Source organism: Mesitornis unicolor, unplaced genomic scaffold (genome assembly GCF_000695765.1).
Source record: "Mesitornis unicolor isolate BGI_N332 unplaced genomic scaffold, ASM69576v1 scaffold3242, whole genome shotgun sequence".
NCBI classification, from domain to species: Eukaryota; Metazoa; Chordata; class Aves; order Mesitornithiformes; family Mesitornithidae; genus Mesitornis; species Mesitornis unicolor.
This window is the reverse complement of record NW_010166981.1, coordinates 97181-120073: the sequence shown is the minus strand read 5'-3', so window position 1 is coordinate 120073 and position 22893 is coordinate 97181. Positions and strand designations below refer to the sequence as shown.

Here is a 22893-nt window from a genome sequence, read left to right as displayed (position 1 = left end):
AGCAGATGCTGCTGACGCCCAGTGTTCCTTAGGACCAGGCGCATGGACCTCAGGAATATTTATTTGCATCCTGGCCTCAATCCCAGTTGGGATCTTTGGATGCTGCCACTATATGAATATTTATTACAGCAGATGATTATCTTTTCTTGCTGCGCACCCGTAGTTTGCATCTTGTTTGTGTGCATTGCTTCTCGAGAACCACATTTTTCTATTACTCTGCTTTTCACTGTACTCTTGTGGTGTGTTGTGATATAACCAATTATATATAAAAAGAATGATCTGGGGATGGACTCTTGGTTTTTCAATTGCAGTTTTCTCTCTTGGGGTTTTGTTCTCCTTTAAGCCGTGTTCAGTGACAGACAGCTTCATTTGCTCGGGTGTCCTTTGCCCTCCGAGGTTTAATGTATTTATTTAGAAGATGAGACTTACTGTCAGTATTTGTATAGCACCCTCTGGAGTCCAACTTCCCCAAAATCCAGAACTACATGGATTTGTTTCACCAACAAATAAACCTTATTAACTAAAAGACTTTTAGCAAATTAGCTGGTATTATTCAGCCAATACCATAGCAGTTGTTGAAATCTCCCCTATTTACTGGCTTTTGTTTCACATTTAGAGTGCCAGAAAAGACTTGTGTTCGGGTTTTTTTACAGTGCAACAACCATGCTCACATTTCAAGGTTAATTCAGAAAACTCAAAAGCTTACTCCACATCTCCAGTGCACAGGGTGTTATATTCAGCCTGAGTTCAGAATGCGCTTTTATTTCAAAAAAAATCCTCCATACAGTGCTATGCAGCAAGAGTTGCCACCCTTTGGAGATTGCTTTCAGTCTCCTGGGACCAAAGCCAGCCTGGGTTGGGGAGCACTGAGGGCTGCATCGTCTCTGTCCCACGCGATTGCTAGGCAAGACTTGCATGCAGCATCCATGACAAGCATCTCTCCGGGCTGGGGGACGGGACGGTTTGCAGGGAAGGAGGCGGAGGTGCCACACTGTTGAACTCTGGCATCAGAGCTGCAGTGTGTTATTATTTCCCCCCCTCACAGTATGCTGCGGAGTTGCTGGCAGTGGTGCGGCTCCCCTTCATCCATCCCAGCTATCTGCTAAACGTCGTTGACAACGAGGAGTTGATAAAGTCTTCGGAGGCTTGTCGGGACCTTGTGAACGAAGCCAAACGTTACCACATGCTGCCCCACGCCCGACAAGAGATGCAGACACCCAGGACCCGGCCCAGGCTCTCTGCAGGTAAAGCAAAACTTCCTTCAACAACACCAGCTCCCTGTCCAGCAGCTCCCAGGCGTGGCCAGGATGTGGCCTGGGTTGAGGATGGACCTTGGCTCCTTCCCTTGGCTCCTTCTCAGAGCCTGGTGGTATTTCAAGCTCAATTTCCCATTTCTACTTTGCTCAAGCATTTAGGAGCGTCTCCCAATGGTCAGATACAGGTGTTTCGATGCACACTCCTGAAACAAGATGTAAAAGGAGCCTAATTTTTAATTATTATCTTTGGCAGAGACCGTGGCGTTCCCTGGTTGCCCTGAAAGTGAGCCCCTTGTTCTCTGTGCCTCAGTTTCTCTAGCTGCAAAAATAGGTGAACAGTTTGTGTCTTTGCCATTCAGCCTTTTATGGGGAAGATCTGAGTAATATTCATAAAACAGCTCCACTTTCACAGCCCTAGGTAAATGTATTATTTTGATATGGTGAGTTTAACAGTACCAGTTCAGGCTGGTTGCTGCCTCCAAAACAAATGGATCACATGTGATATATTCCCTTTTAAAAACCCAGCAGCTATGGAGAACTGTGTCTCTTCAAGAAGTTTCTCACCTGAGGAATGCATGCATTTTTTTGAAAAATACCGTAAAAAAAAACCCCAAGTGCCCAACTTGCCAACAGTGCCCGTATTGTGGTGATGTGAGAAATATCCTAAATATTTGCTGAAGAGAGAGTGGTGCAAATACCATGTAGGAAAAATGTGCATCCAAGAAGGAGTCAGATGAGTCAGGTGAATTGTTTTAACGTGCTTGCCTGTACTTCTGCCTCCCGTAGGTGCAATCACAAAACCAGACAAAACTTTCTGTCGCTGCCACTAATGCTAATGTGGCACGGAGATGGCATAGCAAACCACAGCATTTGCAGCTTCTGGAGACTGCCTCATCAAGGCACCTTTCAGAAGGATAAAGTGTAGAGGACTTTCAATAACAATCTACCCTAAAAAGTCTTTCATTGAAGATGACTAATGGTGTGATGTTTGAAGGGATTTTTTGAAAAGTGCTTATTTTATGTATATAAAATTGTAGGTGTAATACGATCCATTTCCAGAAGCTTGTTGATGAGGGAAAAGTGATTCTCTCGGGGTAAGAGAGGGTGATTATAGTTTTTTAGGTCAGAGTCTAATTATATAGAATCATGTTATTTTGCATATCAACGGCATTCATGTAGGCACAAAGGATCTCTGAACACCCTTTGTGGACTCGCTGCAGTGTGTCACATGCCCTCTCGAGGTCATTGATTATAATCAAGTTATGTCTTGCACAGGTGATTAGATTTTCTGGCATGGCACAAAAATAATGATCTCTTGCTACTGAGAAATATTTATTTAAAACCGTACAGCACTTTAACTTAATAACTTTTAAGAGAGTAACCTTGCTTGAATGACACAAATATATTTTTTGAAAACACTAAACAAGAATGACGATAATCCATTACTCCAAGACGCGTTTCTCACCGCAGCAGCTCCTCGTCTCTCACCGCAGCAGCTCCTCATCTCTCTTGCTGGCAATCTCTCTGCTGTGCTGCTGACCCCCCTGCCTGTGCACACTCTGGGCTGGGCACCAAAACGCATCACAGCAATGGGTCTGGCCACAAGCACAGCTTCTGAAATGGTGATCCCTTCCAGCTTGTGGTCCTGCGTGCAAGCCTACCTCTCCTGGCAACAAATTGCACTGGGGCTTATAGTTGCTGCAGAAAGATTTTTAAATGCTTCTGCTGAATGCTAAATCCAAACTATGCCCAGCATTCAAATCTTGGGGTTGGAGCCAGAAAATGTCCCAGAGTTAAACTGTGACCCATCACTGCAGGGATGAGTCTGGAGTAACACTCGGATCAGATTTAGCTCGGCTCTGGCTGTGAAGTGGGAATGAAAACTCTGACATGTGGATTGCAGAAGTTTTCTCCATTTGCACAAACCCAGGAGTTAGCTCACCGTACTCCCTACATGTTATGGGCCTGGGGGGGCTGTTCAAGTACAGATAAATCTCAGTTAGTAACTCTATCAGGGCAGGGGCTATCTCCATAACGTTTCCTAGCATCTAGTACAATAAGACCCTGATCCATGGCTTGAGCATGTTATCTATATCTGGAAAACCTGCTTTCTCTGGGAAAAGCACAAAAAAAACCCACCCCAACAACAGAAAATGATATATTAGTAGAGTATATGCAGAAAGAAGATCAGGATGAAGAACCATAGCTAAACTAATAGCCTAAATCTCCTCCAGACATTAGGTTTTAGTGTGAGAACCTTCTTCAAGTTCAAGTCCAAGCATACTTTCCCAGGATAATGGCCAAGCTCCAAAGCTATCACAGCCAAAATTCCCATTTTCTTCAGTGGAACAGGAATTCACTATGTGCAGGTCTCACTCAAAGACAGTTGAAGTCAATGGACGTCTTTACATGGAACTGCCTTTTTATTTCTCTCCATTTCAAGTTTTGCCCAGATGGCATGCTCCCTCCCAGGTTTTCCCAAGCTTGTTCGTAGTGTCATTCCTCACCCACCACTCCCCTGCCCACACAAACTCCCTTTTTCCTCACCCTTCCTGGTTTGATTGCACAGACTAAACCGGCTTTATATATGATACATTAAAATTACCTTATTTTTTAATAGGCTCCTGCCTGGTTGAGAGATGACATCTTTTAACATTATTTTTCTTCCTTGCATCCTAGGTGTAGCCGAGGTAATAGTCTTAGTTGGGGGTCGTCAGATGATCGGCATGAATCAACGTGCTTTAACAGCAGTCACTTGCTTAAATCCTCAAAACAACAAGTGGTACCCATTGGCCAGCCTGCCCTTCTATGATCGGGAGTTTTTCAGCGTGGTCAGCGCTGGGGACAACATCTATCTTTCAGGTAAGCAGCAGATTTCATAGAAACATAGAATCACAGTGTGGTTTGGGTTGGAAGGGACCTTTAAAGATCATCCAGTCCAACCCCTCTGCCATGGGCAGGGACATATTCCACTAGACCCAAAGCTCCATCCAGCTGGACCTTGAACACTTCCAGTGATGGGACATCCACAGCTTCTCTGGGCAACCTGTGCCAGTGTCTCACCACCCTCATTGTAATAAATTTCTTCCATATGTCCGATCTAAATCTACCCTCTTGCAGATTAAAACTGTTACCTCTGGTTCTTTCACTACAAGCCCTGAAAAAAAGCCTCTCTCCGTATTTCTTACAAGCCCCCTTTATATATTGAAAGGCTATCGTAATGTCTCCCCAGAGCCTTCTCTTCTCCAGACTGAACATCCCCAACTCTCTCAGCCTCTCCTCATAGGAGAGGTGCTCCCCTCCTCTGATGATTTTTGTGGCTCTCCTCTGGTCCCACTCCAACAGGTCTGTGTCTTTCCTGTGCTGAGGACTGCAGAGCTGGACACAGCACTGCAGGTGGGGTCTCACCAGAACAGAGTAGAGGAGGAGGATCACCTCCCTTCACCTGCTGGACATGCTTCTTGTTATGCAGCCCAGGATGTGGTTGGTTTTCTGGGCTGCAAGCACACATTGCCAGCACAAGACCAGTTTTTTCATCCACCAGTATCCCCAAGTCCTTCTCCACAGAGCTGCTCTCAGTCCCTTCATTCCCCAGATTTACTGGGCTGGGAGAGAAGTTTCTTCCTTACCACGTAGGCAGTGCAGTCAAAAAAGAACATGCAGGAGTTTTACCCAGCTGCTCCTGGGGAAAAAAAAGACAAGTGGGAGGGAGGCTGAGAGAGAGGGATTTCCCTGCCTTTATCATTCTTCATTTCTCTGTGGCGTTAATGTTCTCTTAAAGCAGTCAACAGCAATATTTTGCAGTTGCAACGTGAAGAAAATAGATCTGACAACCATCAAGCATGCAAAGAGGTTTCACTGCCATAGAAACACAATTTAAAATACTGGCTGTAGTTGAGTCTAAATGGTGGGTTATGGAATTTGAGACAGATAGGCTGAACTACTAAATATGTGACCTACACTTACAGTGTTTGCTTACAGGAGCATTCACGTTTTGTACTTGTTGTTGAGACCTCTCTTTTGACAGTAGTCACTAGCCCTGTAATCTTCTTAGTTTCCATGAAACTGAGACGGCGCTCCTTAAAAGGCTTTATCCCCCAAAGTGGCTGTCTCTGCTGCGCCCGCAGCATCACGGTGTCTGGTTGTTTGCAGTCAGGTGGTACCTCTGCTTGGCTGGAAGGGGAAAAGCAATTCCTACCAGGTGATGCAAGGATGCCCTGATGGCAGCTGAGTGGAGGTTTGATGATGAGAGGAGCCAGGGCAGGGAGGTGCAGAGGTGTGTGATCAGAGGGTGTAGTTGGGAGTGTGAATGCACCAGGCAGTACCAGTAAGGGGTTACAGCTGTTGCCTTCTCCTTGCCAAGTTCCCTCACTGCATTTTTTTCTGTAAATTGCTGCTTATGGTGTTAAATTCCATAATACTGCATAGGGGCCCTAAGGATCGATTGGAAATTATTTCTTGATGGTTTTTTTGCCCATCCTCATTTTGCTGCTGGAGCAAAAGCCTTCTGTGGCAGCTTTTGTGAGATGTTGACTTTTAGCTATTCTTAGCTGAGCTACTTTCCAATATGTAGAGCCATATTAGGCAGTGCCATACCTGCTAACAAAAACTGCTGAATCCTAAATTAAAAGCTTTTTTGAACTTTTTCCTTTGAATCTGGATGGTGTTCAGAGGCTACAGTAGGAGAGCTGGAAGCCCTGCATGGTTGGAAACCTAGCTGAGTGTCAGTGGGTATTTTGCTTTGCTCAGACTTCCAAGGCATGGGAAAGAGGGAAGGGGAACCAACAGACATGGGGATGAACCCCTGCAAGCTCCAAGTACTGGACTCCACACTGCATAGCATAGGTTTGGAGAGCAAAATACCAAAGAGGAAGCCTGGTTTTCTTATTAAACCACAGAAATGAGTCTAGTTTCTTTTCTTGGCTCGACCATTGACTCCTGGTGTGGTCTCAAATAAATTATTTCACCTTTTTGCTTCAAAATGGGGATAGTAAGACACCCACAAAGTGGCTACCTTGGAAGGTTCAGTCAGAAGATAAAAAATGACCATACAGATATTTCACAGGAGCATCTTGAACTGTTTTACAGGAGTGGTGCAGCTGGTTCTTTCCTTTATCAGCAAATGAAAATAAATAAGAAATTTGTCCCTGAAAATTAGGCATTAAGCCTCCAGTGCAAGCACTGACTTGATTCTGCCCATGTATGTGTTGCTTCAATCCATCACTGTATTAAGCAGTTTAGATTTCAGACTGGCCTGTGTCTCGCAAGCCAAGATAGACTCTGCCTCCTGACACCTTCTTGCAAGTGTTGCAGTAATTTAATAGACTGGAAGTTATTTATGAACACTGAAAAGGGTCTATCCCCTTATGTACATGTCCCTCGCAGTCTGACATCTTGATTTCTTCATGCCATCTTATTAAAAAAAAGCAGCCTTTGGGGCGCATGAATAAATGACATAGATATGCATCATCGGAACAGATGCTCGGTATTGAGGGTGATTTATTTTAATTAGTCAAATGTCGTTTGAAGAGGGTTTTTTTTTTAACTTTGTAACTGGCTTTGATTGCTGTGTGCAGAGCTGCTGCCGTTCCAGGATCTCACGTAATTCTCCCCTTTTCTTTCCCTCACCCACACGTCGGTGCCAGGCGGCATGGAGTCGGGTGTCACGCTCGCCGATGTCTGGTGTTACATGTCCTTGCTCGATAACTGGAACCTCGTGTCCCGCATGACAGTCCCAAGGTGTCGACATAACAGTCTGGTGTACGATGGGAAAATTTATACCATTGGAGGGGTCGGTGTGGCAGGCAACGTTGACCATGTGGAAAGGTAAAATATTAAAAAAAAAACCAAACCCAAACCCATGCTGCTTGCTGGAGCTTTTTCCTCATGCTATGCTAAAGGACCGTTTCCCTTTTAAAGGACACATCAAATGGGCTGTATGTGTTAAAATAAGCTTTTATAGCAGCTAAGAAAGGAGGAAACTATGCAGGATTAGATTTCTTTTTAAAGCTTCAGTGGAAACCATTGTTTCAAAAGCAAAGACAAAAGCTGCCAGTTTGTTTGTCTGTTTGCTCGGGGGAGGGAAGAGAGGAATTAAGCTTCTTTGGACACTTTACACAGATTATACAGTGAACTAATAAACTTCCTTTGAATCAGTACTGATGAAAGTCTTTACAGACCATAATAATCCTTTTTTTTTTTCAACCCCAAAAGAAGCAGCAGCAAAGTAGGTTTCTCACATGTGCTCTCCTGTTAAAGCACCTCAGCCTTGACCCAGCTGGAAGGAAGATCCTCCCTTTGGTGGTCTTGGCCTGGGGCTAGGACCTGCCAAGCTCTGTGTAAACCAACCGATAAATGGAAACAGTTTTGAATTCCTGGCCGAGAGGGGCTGAATAGAGATGGAAGAGAAAGGAAATTTCTCTTTCTGAGAAGACTCCAGATTTAAACCTTTTCCTGTTCTCACATGGAACTTAAAAAAAGAAAATGAACAAAAGCACAAAAGAAACATTTCACAAAGTAAAATTCCAAACCCAACTGATTCCATGTCAACCACTACATTCAATAAAACCATAATTTTTATATGCATATCAATGTTTTCATTAAAAAATAGAAACCACTTTGAAATGCAGTATAAGAATATTCCATTCCAAAAAGATCGATACAGCCCAAGCCTTACCCAAACACTTAAAAATGCATTGTGGCAATAGATCAATGATACATTTTTGTGAAATGTTTTTCCTTAGTGACTCTGGCAACCAAAAATATGAGTTTTTCTTTTTGTCAGTTTTAAGTGCTGAATTTGAGTACTTCTTCAGCAACATTTTGAAGTAAGTGACTTCAAGTAAAAGTTGCATTAACAGACAAGCCAAAAAGGGATAGGTCATTAAGAAAGATTTGCTAAAAAAAGAACAACATTTTCAAAAAGTTAGGATTAAAGATGCTTTCAATCTTTTACTTCTGGAGGTTGATGCTGCAGTTCCATTTATGCAGGGGGTGTTTATTTTTTCATTTAAGTAGATCACGTAAACAGTGAATATCAAAACGTTTATTTACAGTTTATTAATGTTTCAAAGTCAAACACACAGGAAATTAGGAGATGCCAAAAATAAAGTTTCCTTCTGCAGATCTGCTTTTTGGTACAATCTTTAATGGCATGATCACTTTTTTTTTTTTTCCCCAAAATGATTTCTGTCTGGTGCATGGGACAGACCAGTCTGGGGAATGGGTGCATGGGCAGGGACATCCTGTGGGCATTGCTTCGCTCCTTAACCCTGAGCTTAAGGTGGACACTGCCCTCGGGACTTGCTTTGAAGGAAATCTCACTGTTTTATGCATATTTATTTCTCATTTCTGAAGGTATTTGTCCTGTAATTTAAGTCAGTAAATTTTTAACTAACAGAAATGTTTCTGTGAATGTGGGAGGAAGCAAGCCCAGAAAAGAGATGCAGTCTTATTTCATCTCTTGATAAAGAGGAACATGAAAATAATGCTTTTGGACATAGGTGTCTTGATAGATGCTAGAATGATCTCTTCTAATTTTTCCCAGAGTCTCATTTCTGACTCTCATGGTCCCTCTTTAACAAAGCATCCAAAGTGTAGGTCAGTTGAATGAACCCCAAATCAAGGAAAGTTCCCCCCTCCATCATTCTCATCTCAGTCACACAAACCCTGGCCACAAATGACATTACAGCCTGCAAAGTCACACTCAGGCCCTCGGCGTGCCCTGCGTGGCTCAGTCAGAGCAGCCGTGCTGGTTTCCAGTTTCTTGCTCTCCAAGAGACTTTTGTGTGGGAAAGGAGCAGATTTAACTCCCTATCATTTCAGCGCACGCTGTCTCAACCCCAATAAGGATGTCTCGCCATGGGGATTTGCTAAACCCGTGGTTATAATTAATCTGCTATTGTCTATGAAGTGACTTGTGAGACACAGCCATGGAAAAAGTGCAACATGGCCTCTTTTGGGTTATGCCAAGAAATGAGAGAGGTTTGGGGCTGTTTTCTTATTTACTCTTTGTATTAAAATGACAGTGAGGATGGCAGAAGCAAAGCATGGCCTGGCTGAAGCTGTGCATTTTGGAAAGGATGCCTCAGGTTCTGCTGTTAGAAATGCAGGTGAGAAAAAGGTGACCCTCAGAGCTGTACGGAGCAAAGTCAGGCCTTTTCAGACAAAAGCATTTCCCATTTGGACCAGGCAGCTCATTTGTGCAAGTGCTCAGGGCTGTGAATCACTGTACCCACTTTTGCAAGCAATGAGGCCTTCTGAATTTGGGTTGCTTTGGATGAGGCACTGAGATCCCATCTCTCAGGAGGGTGGAAACCTCTCTGGCATTGCAGCAGGCCTTACAAATAGACTATGTTAAAATAATAAGGTAATGTGATCATATGCTCAAACTCAGGCGATGGCAAAAATTACATTAACCTCTGAAGTTAACACTGTGCCCCTGAGGGTTGAATTTTAGGATTGCGCACTTTTGGGGTTTGGGTTGTTTTTCACCTCAGAGGAGGCACATTCCAGGTCCAAAGTGACCGACCCTGACCTTACCAGTTAGCAGCCCCAGAGCATGGAGACGGCAGGGTGTCACCACAGAGGGTCTCTGAGGATGTTCCCTTCTTGTTCTCCACCTGTTGTTCCTGGAATTCTTGGAATATTTCACCCTAAATGGTTAAAATCTTACAAAAATGCTTTTATAGCATTTATTTAAAAAACAGATGTCAGACTGTCTTAGCCATACACGCTACCACCTGACTGCACCTAATACATCTGCTGCACCATTAGAAAGCATTAAAGCAAATAGGGACCACCGGACACCTAATGATTTATGGCATCAGCTCCTGTGCTCCTCTCCCCTTGCTTTTTGCTGTGTCATTGACGCGGAAGGGTGCAGCCTCCACCAGAAATTCTGGTGCCCCATAAATCAGTGGGTGTTTTCCCATCAACTTCAACAGGGCTGAGATTTTTTACCCTTTATCTGCCATTTGTCTGTAAAAAGGCAGTAAAAATTCGGGCTCGATGGATAATATTACAGCACTATCACAAACAGACGAGTAGGAGTCATTCGTTACTCATCTTAAAACAATATGCATGTGCCAGAGGGCCTGAGTTATAAGTCCATTTTCGTGGCTGTACATGGGTATATATTCAGGGAGAGTTATGTTTTTGGAATGAGTGTTTAGGGAAATAACGGCTCGGCTGCAGTTCTCCATCAAGCCCCTCTGGCAAGTTCCTGTGTGACAGGGAGCGAGTCATTAGGTGTGAGGCGAGAGGGTATTACACTTTCTGTCTCCTTCTGAGATATGAGTTGGGTTGGGAGGCAGCGAAATGAAGTAGATCCATGAACTGGGTTTTTAGATAATGGATGGGCCCCGTAATGTATGCAATTTGAGATCCGAGAAGACTACATATGCTGACAAGACAATGTATGTGACTAAAAGTGAGGAAATGGGGGTGCTTTGTGGTTATTATCTGTTTGAAGGACAGAAGAAGATGAAGCCCCTTGACCTGACAGCACTTTTACAATAGGGTTGTCTAAAATTGGGAGATTACTTCAACTGGCAGTTTGTACTTGGAAGACAGTCTAAAAAATTCAGTGTAAAGAATAAGCCTTATAAGCTTTAGAAACTGCTTGAGAACCTACTGTTTTATTGACATCTTAAGAAAATTAAATATATAGCCTTGTCCAAGGATAGTTTCTTAAGCTCCTCAGAACAGTCAGAAGAAAATAAAAAAGGCAAAAAATAGTAATCCATTAATGTGATTTCAAACAACATGTGAATCATCTGAAGAGCAGATCAATATGACACTGTACAGCTCTATTTTAAATAGCAGCTTTCCTGCAAACAGAATTAAATAATGTATAAGAAACTGAAGGGTGCACGACTGTAAGCGACTGACTGGGATGTAAGGATTTTATAATGTGAATAAATGAAGATACTCATAAAGCTGTTTAACCTAGAAGGAGAGAAATTAAGACACTGAGGAGATAAAGAAATACTGTTTTCAGGTACTGAAGAGATCAAGAGTCAAGAAGGCAGAGAGTGAAGCAGCACAGCTTGAAATGAACGGTTTTCTGCTGTTAATACTGAGGTGGTATGGAAAGAGCAAGAAAGGAGGTGTTGAACGAAATGAGTGAAACAGGAGGAGGATCAGGCCCACAGATTAAATCCTAAAATGGAGAGTTGTGAAAACTAGCACGGTTATTTGTGTGTGTGCTCTCTTCAAGCCTAGGGGATATTTTTTGCTGGGTTCAGATCATAACTGCTCTGGGGGCAGAGGAAGGCGTGTGAGGGTGTCAAGTAAAATGACACGTGAGTTCGTAGCATGCAAGGACTGCAAAACCAAGAGTCAGTCACGTGAAGGGAGATGTCCTTGAAGTGCCAAGTTCAGGAAATTGGTAGGCCCATAGCCAAGGACAAGCATGGACTCACCAGGACTGGAGGGAGCAGTGGAAGAGAGGGAAGAAAAACCTTTGCGTGGCTTGAAGCCAGCTCCCATTAAGTCTCCATCTACGGCTTCAAACAGGGGAATCAAATGCAAAGCTTGACTAATGGAAAGAGATCAAAGTGATTATTCTTTAAATCAGTGCCCTCCCCGCTGGCCCCTGAGCAGAGCCAGTGTCAAAGGCAGCTGCGGAGCCCCGCTAGCCCTAGTGGCAGTGGAGTGATGGCAATGCTGGAGATGATGAGAGAGATGGAAAGGCCCTAGAGCAGAGAGGTAAAGCAGGTGTCGTTATTTCCTCTCCTGGAAGGTCACAGAGATTCCACTTTATTCTTTTTTAAACCAATTTTATTAATCTGGTGCAAATCCTTGGGTGAACACACTAAAAGCTGACTTGAGATAGACCCAAAATGATGGAAACCTGCCTCTCAAGGACTAACTTGAGGATTGCTTCACTGAGCAGCCTGTGGGAAACCCACGTTAAGTGCCTGAGTTAGGTGGACAAGGACCGGCTTCCACCTGCTTTACAGTTCACTGATTTTTGAAACCAAAAGATCCTCAAGTTAAGAGCATTTTTTAAGCTGCCCCACTTTTACAAATCCAGTAGATTTGCAGCCTTTGGCTTTCAGCAGACCAAACGAAGCTGGTAATTTTTTGTTTCAGATGAAGGAGAGTAGGAGAAAGAAAGGTCAGTTCTGTCATCATAGAGCGTGAACACAGAGCAGTGAAATTGGGTGAAAAGTGGAGTCTTGGAGGACTGAGGTCCCAGTAGTGAAATTCATCCAGAAAAGGGGCAACTGTTTGTAAATTGAACCTTCCTCCAGTATTTGTGTAGACTTGGTCCTCAGCCACACCCAGCCTCCAGCATGTGTGAAGATTATAACCCCTCCATTCCAAAAACTTACTAGGATGATCAAGAAAGTCGCTGGCAGGAACGGATCAGTCTTGGGAACTGTGGTTGGCTGGGTACTTGTGCCATCACCAGGGAAGGGGACACGGCTGCTCACCGTCCTGTCTCAGACCACTTCTCCCAGCCACAACCATTCTTGGTGCTAGGTGACAGTGGTGTGAGACACCAAATATCGGGTGACCGGTGTAATTCATATCTTAGAAGCTGAGAAACTGGAAAGGAGCATTATGTCAGTTCTTCTCAGCTCTATATTTTCTAAGTTCCTAGTCAATTATAACCAATTTCCTAACCAGCTTTCATTATACAATAAGACCTCAGCAACTAAATTACCAAGCCCCAAATTACTACAGTTAGCAAAGTGAAACCCAAACGCCATGTGTGAAACTTTATATTATGCAAGGTTTTTGCATATCTGCTGGGATGGGCGTGAGTGCTGTGGGCAAAAGCAGGAGCTGCAGCATATGGTGCCTTACCTGGAGGAGTTGCCTGTGCAGTCAGACGTGCATCTGCAGGCTCGAGTTTGGTACCAAACCTTACGAATCAGTCCAGTAGAGGTGGGTTGCCCTGAATGCTCCCAGCACCGTGTTGTTTAATCACGTTATATTTCTCCCCTTTGATCATTTTGTTGTAAATGAATTTAATTTCTCAGTAACTAATTTAGAGCATTGTACAAGGCAGTTCTCCATGCTCATTATAAAGGACTTTCCTCATCTTTTTTAGTTAAAGTTTGCCTCCCTCTTGCTTTTGCTTCATTTTTATGAGTGTGTTAATTACTTTCGGTTATATTACTTGGAAACTCATTAATGCAGTTTCATTAAGCACATTATTTTGTGCTGTTTCCATCATTTATATCTTTTGTCCCTTTTCATTTCCCCAAGTTTGGGCAGTGAATATTTGAGGGACATGGTGCAAAGGGAGAATTCCCCTGTCACTAAATCGTTCTTTACAGATGGGTTCATGGCCATGGATTCATTTCATGTTTGCATATTTCATATCACTAAAATCAAGAGCAAAAGTCCTGAATGGATGATAAGGGCTTCTGTTCTTCCAGTCAACAATTCTGATTAATTGCTACACAGGAAACTCTCTTATTTGACTGAATGTGCCATCACATGGAAATACAGAAGCCTAAAAAAAAAATCACATTATTTTCCACTGTCTCCAAGACTCATTTTAGAGCAGCTATTTGGATTCCTGCCACATTATCTCTAAAAAAAATGACGTTTGTACTTGTGACATTGTCTAAAATGAATCTTTATCCATGGATTATTAACCACACATCCCTTATGGTCAATGGCTTAATTAAATCAGATACTGATGACCTTAAAACTAATTTAGCACTTTCATGCATACTCTTTTTCTGTTTGCTTCACATCAAATACGGATGCGATGGTGAAATCTTATTCCAGCGTTAATGCTTGCAGCATCCCACAATGGAACACAGCAGTTTGGTTTGCACAGTGGAAATTAAATGAGGGCAACTTATTCTGGCACAAAATGTGTGTCGCTGGTCAGTTAAGTGGAGTACAAAGAGCTATCGAGTCGCATTAAGTTGCAGGTGAGATGTGTTCCACCGGCTGAACAACTGAAGTGTGTTAACAGTTGCCTGCCTGCGGTTGCTATTGGATATCACTGCACTGATGTGCAAGAATAATCTCATTGTATACTCATTAATAGAAATTAATTAGTGGAAGACATCTCAACAAAGATGTCCAGAGTTTCTTTAAGCTTAGACTATAATGAAATTTGAGAGGCATATGCAGAAAATAGAACCCGCTTTCTCTGGGCTTTTCTTAATGTTTTAAAAGCTCAGGAAAAGCATTCATTACACTGTTTATCAAGTGGCTGAATTTGTAGGATGTTAGAAAATGCATTTCCACATCTGCTTTTCTTCTGCTTGTCAAGCTCTTGCTGTTACATCCCAGCCTGCTTTCTCTGCCTGTCTATCCTGCCTTTACTCTTCCCCCAGCGTTGCGTCCTCTCAACCCACTCCTCTTGCTGTTGTCCTAGGTACGATACAATCACCAACCAGTGGGAAACCATCGCTCCTCTGCCAAAAGCCGTCCATTCGGCCGCTGCGACCGTTTGCGGTGGTAAGATCTACGTCTTCGGTGGGGTGAACGAAGCCGGCCGAGCTGCAGGGGTCTTGCAGTCCTACATCCCTCAGACTAACACATGGAGTTTTATAGAGTCTCCGATGATCGGTAAGGGATGTGTGGTGGCACAGTAAACCCATATTACGACAGAAATGTCTGTGCTACAGGTATTCTAATGGCTTTGTGGAAAGCAAATGTGTTGGGGGGTGTGGGGAGATATGTTTACAACAGATTGGCAGGGATGCATGGTATATTACACCAGAGAGGCAATTATCTGGATCTTTACTGAAGGCAATTATCACTCATTAATACAGCTAGTGATCAGCCAGAAGTGATGACTTCGAAGTAGAGAAGAAAGGAAAGCAGTTATTAGGTATGAGCAACTAGTAATTTTAGATCCAAAAAATTGCAAAGTGCAGTGAAACTTCATCCTGGCATCATGTGTTGCTCCATGCAGTTTAACAGCTCTGCTTAGTTAATGTGTAATTACTCATGGTATTGTTAAAACTCCTCCTGTCCTGTGGGAAATGGTGGGCATTCTTTACTGGGATTTATCAGTAGTGTCCAAAGGCGTACATGCCTGAAATCTCCAAGACGTGTAAATTATTAAAACTGTGTTTATCAGTTTATCATAGCCTCGAGCTCAGCAAACATTTTACTGAATAAAGAGCAAGACGAGAGGCTAAATTTTCCAATGTGCCAGCCAACACCTTCCAAAATTAGAGGAGCACTCAGAAGATTGCAGCTTATTTGCTTTCTGTGGCAATTTGCACCCTGGGTGTTTAGGCTGCTTTGGGAAATGGGGTTTAGCATTCAGCGACTCGAGGACGTTAGGGGACTGCTCTGTGCTGGGTGGCTGTGGGCAGTCTTCGGTCTGGCTGTGCTCGAGTGGCCAAAAAGACAGCACTCATGGAGTTATTGCAGAGAAAGCTGCTTTGCAGTGGCTTGCTTTTGCATCCTAGAATGATAAAATCCTCAAATCATGGAGTCATAAAATCATAGAATGGTTTGGGTTGGAAGGAACCATTTCAGATCATCTCATCCAACCTCCCTGCCAGGAGTAGTGGCATCCTCAACCAGATCAGGTTGCCCACAGCCTCGTCCAACCTGACCTTGAATGTTTCCAGAGATGGGGCATCTGCAACCTCTCTGGGCAACCTGTGCCAGTGTTTCTTTCAGTCACGGTGAAGCTGTGACTTCAGGTGCTTCATTTAAAAAAAAAAATCAGTCTCAGTATTGAGCCTGGTAGAGCAATGGGAATAGCAAGTGATAAATCACAGAAGCACAGTTACTCAGATAAGTCCTAAGCAGATACAGAAATCTAAAATAAACTGCTCTTTTCATTGTAGTTTGTTATTATGACTCTTTTCTTGGGGCTCCCGAGTAGATCAGGTCATGAGGAGCTGGTAGAGACACAGCTGTACCCTCTCCTGTGCAGACAGAGCTCTGCTTTCCCACTCCCTCACTGCTGTTTGTGTCCAGCCTAACGCAACATGACATGCATATGATGCAGCGTGAAGCGCCCAGCGGGAGGGCGTTAACCAGCAAAAGTCATGTTTATGTAATACAGCACTGCAAACAATGCCATTGCCTGGCTTTTTCCATCACATGGCTACAGCTGCTGCTCTTCACTTAATCCACTGACAGACAGTATGAGGTTTTCCTGTACTCACAGCCTGTTGCAAAAACGAATGCATTATGCAAAGAGGTGTTCATTTTCCTTACCAAAATAGTACAGGTGCTACAGGAGCTAAGAAATGGTTCCCTGGGCTTGTTACACTGTCTAGCAGGTGTCAACACCATACGTGCTTGGAAAAAAATCATCCAGACCATCCAGAGTTGGGTTTGTCACCCCTTGTTCTAAAGGACATGTACTGTTATTTCCTAACAAAAATACATGAAAGACAGCAGTGCAGTTAAAAGATGGTATTTATGTGTTAGTGTAAGCAAAGTTAATTAGTAAAGCTGAAGGCATAAGATACATGATGAAATGCGGAGTTGCTGTGTGTCTTTGTTGGGAAATGTTTAACATCAGTTTATTTGCAAATAAAGTAACACAGAGCCTGAAAAATTGCACCCTGGTGGAAAATGTCTGGGAAACTGGGCTGAGGTGATGCCTGACCTTCACTAAAAGGCTGTGAGAATGTTGGAAATGTGCTTTAATTTCTCCAGCTCTACAAGAACCATGGTATCACTTGTATTTGTAAAATACCTCCTAGGAACTGGATGCTACACCAAGTATGGTACAGTCTAAGAGAAAGAGGGAGCCTTGGGGTGCTTTTTGCAAAATGGAGCTGAGATGAACCCTGATGTCACTGCTGGGGTGACAGCTTTGACAGCTTCACACCCTTTTTGTGCTGGTTTCTGAATTCTTAGGTGTCCCTCTGAGCTAAGCCAACTGAGACAGCTAACAGCGAGTCATGTTGTTCAAGGTCACCTCAGAGATCAGTGAAACCTGTTTGACCTCAAATAGGACAGTGGATTATTTAAAAACACCTCAAGCATGCTCAGATATGCAACAGTAGGTGCAGCTGTTGAACACAGCTGAGGTGACTGGAGATTTTTAGACCAGCAGAACCTGTTTCAAGTCACTGTGGTATCTCATGGTAGTGAGTTGAATGCAGCAGGACATGCATTTGAACCCAAAAGGTCCATCTCTTCAAAGCGTTGTGTGCCAACTTAACCTAAGGCAACCCTGGCATCAACCATGGCACAGCAGAGTGCCATTTTTTGGCTAATCTGAAGGGAGGTGTAGCAGGCTGGATACTGTCTGTGCAGAGGAGATACGGAGCAGGGACCAATAGCGCATCCACACAGCTCAGCCCCTGCTTCCTTCTGCCTGAATTGCTCCTAGGACTAAGCAGCAAATGCACTCCCAGTTTCCATTTATTCTTTCGCCTTCACCTGCCAGAAGGTGTTGGGATGTGAGTTCCTGCAGGTGTGATGAGGCTCACTGAGACGCTGCACATGGATGCTGTGGTAGCCTTTGGGCAGGTGTTGATTACACACGGCCATGGTTGGAGAGAACAGGGTGTTTCTCAGTTCCCCATCCTTCACCCCGCATCTCTCCGCCCCACCTTTGGGGTTGGCAGATGTTCCCACAGCAGCGCAACCCACAGCTTGCTGTTACTGGAGCAATGGAGCTTCCCAGGGCTTTGACATTGCATGTCTTTTGATGAACCACCTTGCACATCCCCTCCTTGTGTTTTGAGCTTTAAGAAGTTTGCTGCTGTCAAGCCAAAGTCCTACAACAGTAAATGAGCCCCAGCTGCATACTTGCAGCACCTGCCTTTCCATTTCTTGCCAGGTTGTCCTATATAGCTCTGCTAAAAATGTATTTTGTGCCCAGCTTCCTGAGGTTTGTCTTATTTAACAAGATGGCCACAGACGTGCTGAAGTCAGTGATTGTAAGTGAGCTTAATTATCTTGTCACTGCCTTTTAGTTCACTTTGTGCCTTCATGCCAGGGCACTAAAATGTACCTTTTTTGATGCCCTGAACAGTCAGTGTCTGTACTGGTGGAATTACAAGTTTTGATTAATATTTCTGGATTGTAAGAAAACCAGTGTTTAATTATCACCTCTATTAAATTTAAAAATCTGGTGAGAAAAATGGGAACACAGAGGTCAAAGATCTATGAGCATTTCTGGTTTCTAATCCAAGTCTATGGTTCCTCACTGTACCATTTACTCCTGGAGTGCTGTGTCTGACCAAAGTGGGACAATCACAGAGCTAAGAATGCAAGAGATATCTGGGAAAGTGTTAGCAGCATCTGTGCATTTCTACTGCACTGTCCCATGGCTTATTGTTTTGGTTAAAATGCGTAATCATTCCCATGAATTTATTTTTAAAATAAATATCATTCATTTAAAATCAGATGTATGTCTTGGCCCATCCCTGTCCCCAAGGCCAATAGTTTAGTACCCGTGCTGTGAGTTTGGCTGGCTCTCACCTACAAGTCTCAAAGCAATGAGTGTTCCATCTCTCCTTCAGCATTTTTATTGTCCCATAACAAGTTCTTACCATTTTTCCCACTTAGTAAGCTTGATTTTTGTTCCTCTGTCTCACCCACTTCTCCTCTGTATAGGCCATTTCCTCCATCCAGGATGTTTTTTCCACTCGTTGATGTGTTCCCTCTACGTATACTTACTCTGCCCTCTACCTAGCAAAGTCAGTATTTTCGTGTTTGCCCTTTATCAGGTGTCCTCCCCTTCACTTCCTATCTCCATTTCAGCTGCGTGGCCACGATCTGTCCAACTTTCTTCATTTCATCCACATTTTGCCCGTAAATGTGATGCTGAAATTGCCCCATGATGACAAGTGGAGCTTTCTGCTTTGACGCGAGTAATCCCTGCCACACACACACACACACACACACACACAAAACATGATGTTTACAAGTGAGGACGCTCAACTTTGGAGTTTCTGAGGAGAATTTGCTCAAGGGTCATTGGGGAAACCATAGGACCCTGTGACAGGTTGTGTAGTTATGAGAAATCAGCTGGCAGGAGAGCACCGTGCTGGAAGGGCTGACATCTGAGACCCTGCTGTTAACTGTGATATCTGCACTTTGGCCTCAAAAGCTATGTTAAGGCTCAGACTGCAGTCTCCCAGCAGCCAAGGGACGTTATCTTATCCATTGCTATGCCATTCTTGAGCTTGTCTGCATAGCATTAGGGGAGGGGACGAGGCACTTACTATTAAAATGGATTTAGTTTCTATTAACTGATCTCCTTTCTTCAATCTGCTTCATCATGTGCATCAACCCCCCTCACCGGCCGTCTTTCGGGTGGCGTTATATCTGGACTGCTGGTGTGCCCACATTTCTTCCTCCTGAAAAAAATGTTTAACTGGCTTGGTTTTAATAGCCAGTTTCCATATGAAGTGCTGCTGCCACTCATTTTAATGCCACTTCAGACTCTGACCAAGTGCTTTACTGGAAGGCAACGTAAGATTTTTAAGCAATCATGGAAGGGAAAGCAGAACTGTGCTACTTGACCATCATCTAATGTACTGAGAGATGCGAGAGCCACAAAACCCATCACAGCCAGCACGCTGGCATTACTAAGTGAGGAGCGCACTGGTAGGTTAAATTATCAACCCCATGTGAAGTGCACCTCTGGCTGAAGGGCTGTCGCTGAGTGCATACCCCTTCCTGCAATGACCTGGCACTCGAATAAATATACTTGCATATTTTCCTATAGCAACAGCAGAGGAAAGTGATGTTACAATGTTATCCACTTGGAGAGAAGAGTACCTTTTATCTATTACTACCTTTACATTTATTCTGCCTTTTAATCTCAAGTGTGCTTGCTGTCCTGGCCAAATCCCATTTAAGATTTTCCAGCCTGAAATGGATTACTATATCCAACAGCCCCTTGAATTTTGGAGGGGGAAGGAGGCTGCTTCTCTGGTTTTGTGCTTCCTCTCCCCTTTCTTCCTTCCCTCCAGCAAGCTGCTGAAATAACCAGCATCCCTGCTGTATCCCATGGTAAGCCTCTGACCCACAGGAGCTTATGTAGCAGTGACCAAAAAGCCCAGCCAGAACATGCTTTTGCAAAATTAGGCTCCCCAACCACCCACCTTGCACTATGAGCATGTTAAGGACTTCCAGCAGCCACAGAAGTTGGAGTCTCCTGAGTGTTTGCATGAGGTTATCCAGCCCTGGAAAGGCCAACAAGAGTGTGGGTAGCACCTGGGATGAAGTAAGGTTAAAGACTGAAGGTGGGCATCCACACTCAGGTAGCAGGCATGACGGCTTCAGTTCTCCAAGCTCCCTGTATCTGTGAACAATTTCTGCCTCCATGGTAACAAAACAAAAATAAAATCCGCTGTTTTCTCTCTACCTGTGTCTGGAGGGGTGTCCCTCGTGTCTTTCTGCCATATCTTCATCAGGATCAGGAGACTGTTTGCTGTGAGCTTCTCCCTTCCTGAAAGAAGCAGCAGAGATTTCTCTGTTTCTCTGTCTCAGGCTTACTTTATACCAATTTATGAGATTGTAGCTAAAGCCAAGAGCAGTAAAAAGACAACAGGTAGGTGATATATTGAAAAATTGATGAGAATCAAACATGATTGCCTCTTAAAAAATAGAAAGAAAAAGAATATCGAACTGTCTGCCTATTTGAAAAGAAAAAAAAATTCACTATAAAAATAACCAAGGGGTTTCCCTCTCTTTCTTTAACACAAAGGAATGTGAAGTCAGTGATTCAGACTCCGAGAAGTCGTTTTTTTCTGCCTTGAGGGAGCCCCAAATAATTTCCCTGTGAGATCTGGGAGCTAAGGTCTTTTTCTTTTTATGTGAGATTTTCAGTCTCCTGCAAAACAGTGCTAGTCAAAGAAAAAAGCCCAGGAAGATGTGATAATTAAATATGGAAAATTTCTGATGAGTGTCTTAAGTGGAAAAAATGTCACATATGCAAGTCTGATTTGGAAAGGGATGTGAGCGGGGTTGTTAGGACAGATAAGTCTTTCTGATGAATTGTAGTGGCTTAGTGGCACCGAGAAGAAACTGAATACTCCTTGTTCTATTTTCTGGATGAATTAGTTTCTTCCCATCTGTTCCCAAGGATCAGTGACATTTTCCTAATACATCCGTGGTTTTTTGACATATGCCTGTAGATACTCAATGTAACAGGAGCCCAACTTTAACCCATGACATGGTTTGCCTGTTTCCATCCCGGGTGCTGCACCCTTGAACGTCCCCTGGGCACGCACCGATGTGGGGTGAGATGAGCTGAGCCAGACCACCTCATGGCCCTGCTGGAGCAGAAACACCACAAACCCCTTCTTTTCCTTCTAGTCTAACCAGTTCAAGCCCCAGTTAAGGAAATTATCTCTCTTCTGGAGAAATTCACTAGCTTTTGCTTAACTCCTGTCAAATTAAATCTCTCATTAACTATTCAGTGCCATAAAGTGGTTTTACAAGAACCTCAGGGTTGCAACACCAGCTGTGCAAGAGGTAAGCAAATGCCAAAAGTAAAGCTGCCAGGGCTGGTTTAAGCCCATCTCTTTCTGTGTTCGTAAAAGGACACAGTTATAGCATTATAGATCTGGGAGGCACATATAAACCCCTTCAACGTTACATAGAGGCTGTTAGGAGAGATGTAAGAGTGTAGTAAAGATGATACCGCACCTCCTCTGCCCCGAAGCCCTGCATTCGGCAGGAGGGTTGCAGGGGCTGAGGCCGGCAAGACGGTGCCCAGGTTAATTCTCCACTGGAAATGCAAGAGGATCACCCTGTTCTGAGCATATGAAAATACTGATTTTGGAGAGGCTTTAACATATAGCTTCATATGGGTAATTTTTATAGTAGTGTCCCCTGACACCGAGGAAACGTCTGCTTCACGCCCCAAAGGGCTTAGGCACTTTTACTTCTTAAAGAACTGGTTGTCAGGCTTATTTTAACTCAAATAAAGCGATGTATCTTCCCGTCTTTTGTTCCCAGACACTGCTGATTGGTTTCACTGAAATGTTGATTAAAAAAAACCTTTATCTCATCAAGACAGACACCATCATGAGAAATTTCAGCCCAACTGGCTCATATTTAATAATGTGCATATGGCATGCTAGCAGCATATGGGACAAGTCAACTAATTAAATTAGAATTATTTTATTCAATAATTTATGGTTAGTTTTGCCGATATTTCTAATAGTGCCACAGCCAAGAGTTTTAAAGCATTCTTGGGAACTCTGGTTGAATGTGACTTAGGATAAGGGACTTGTTTAATTTCAAACCCCAACTTCACAGAGTTCATTGTTAAAATACAGGACTGCTTGGAGGTACTTCACACATCTGCAAATAAAAATGCAGGTGAATTTATGAGACAGATGAAGGGGAAAAAGAAGTCAGGTCTCAGAAAATCTTCTGGATTATGTGGGTGACCTTCCCACAAGCAAAAGTAAAATACAAAAGAGAATAAACTATTGTATGTTATTATTAAGTTGGTCTCTGCACTGTGGGTTTCTTCTGTACTAGGAAGCAGCTGAGTTAAAATTTGCAGCAATTCAAAATTCTGAAACAACTTGACATCTTAATTTCATATGTAAGAGTGGAGCTTTCACTGTGACTCCATTAGGCTTCAGGAGAGGATAATTGTGCTCTACCAGTTTAGAGGGAGATGGGTACTGGGGGATGAGGGACGGATGAACTTTGAAAGTGCCTTTGAGAACTTGGAGAGAGAAGAACAGAGCAAGGAAAG

The 22893-nt window shown here is 43.5% G+C and overlaps 1 protein-coding gene across 1 annotated transcript in view; it reads left to right on the top strand.

Annotated features, from left to right (window-relative positions):
* The window catches only part of KLHL29 (kelch-like family member 29), a 68200-nt gene that overhangs the window by 33201 nt on the left and 12106 nt on the right, over positions 1-22893 (top strand). The window contains exons 4-7 of the mRNA XM_010195147.1: positions 1046-1244; positions 3936-4118; positions 6902-7082; positions 14611-14804. Coding sequence (XP_010193449.1) covers positions 1046-1244; positions 3936-4118; positions 6902-7082; positions 14611-14804 — 757 coding nt within the window. The remainder of the gene's footprint in view (positions 1-1045; positions 1245-3935; positions 4119-6901; positions 7083-14610; positions 14805-22893) is intronic.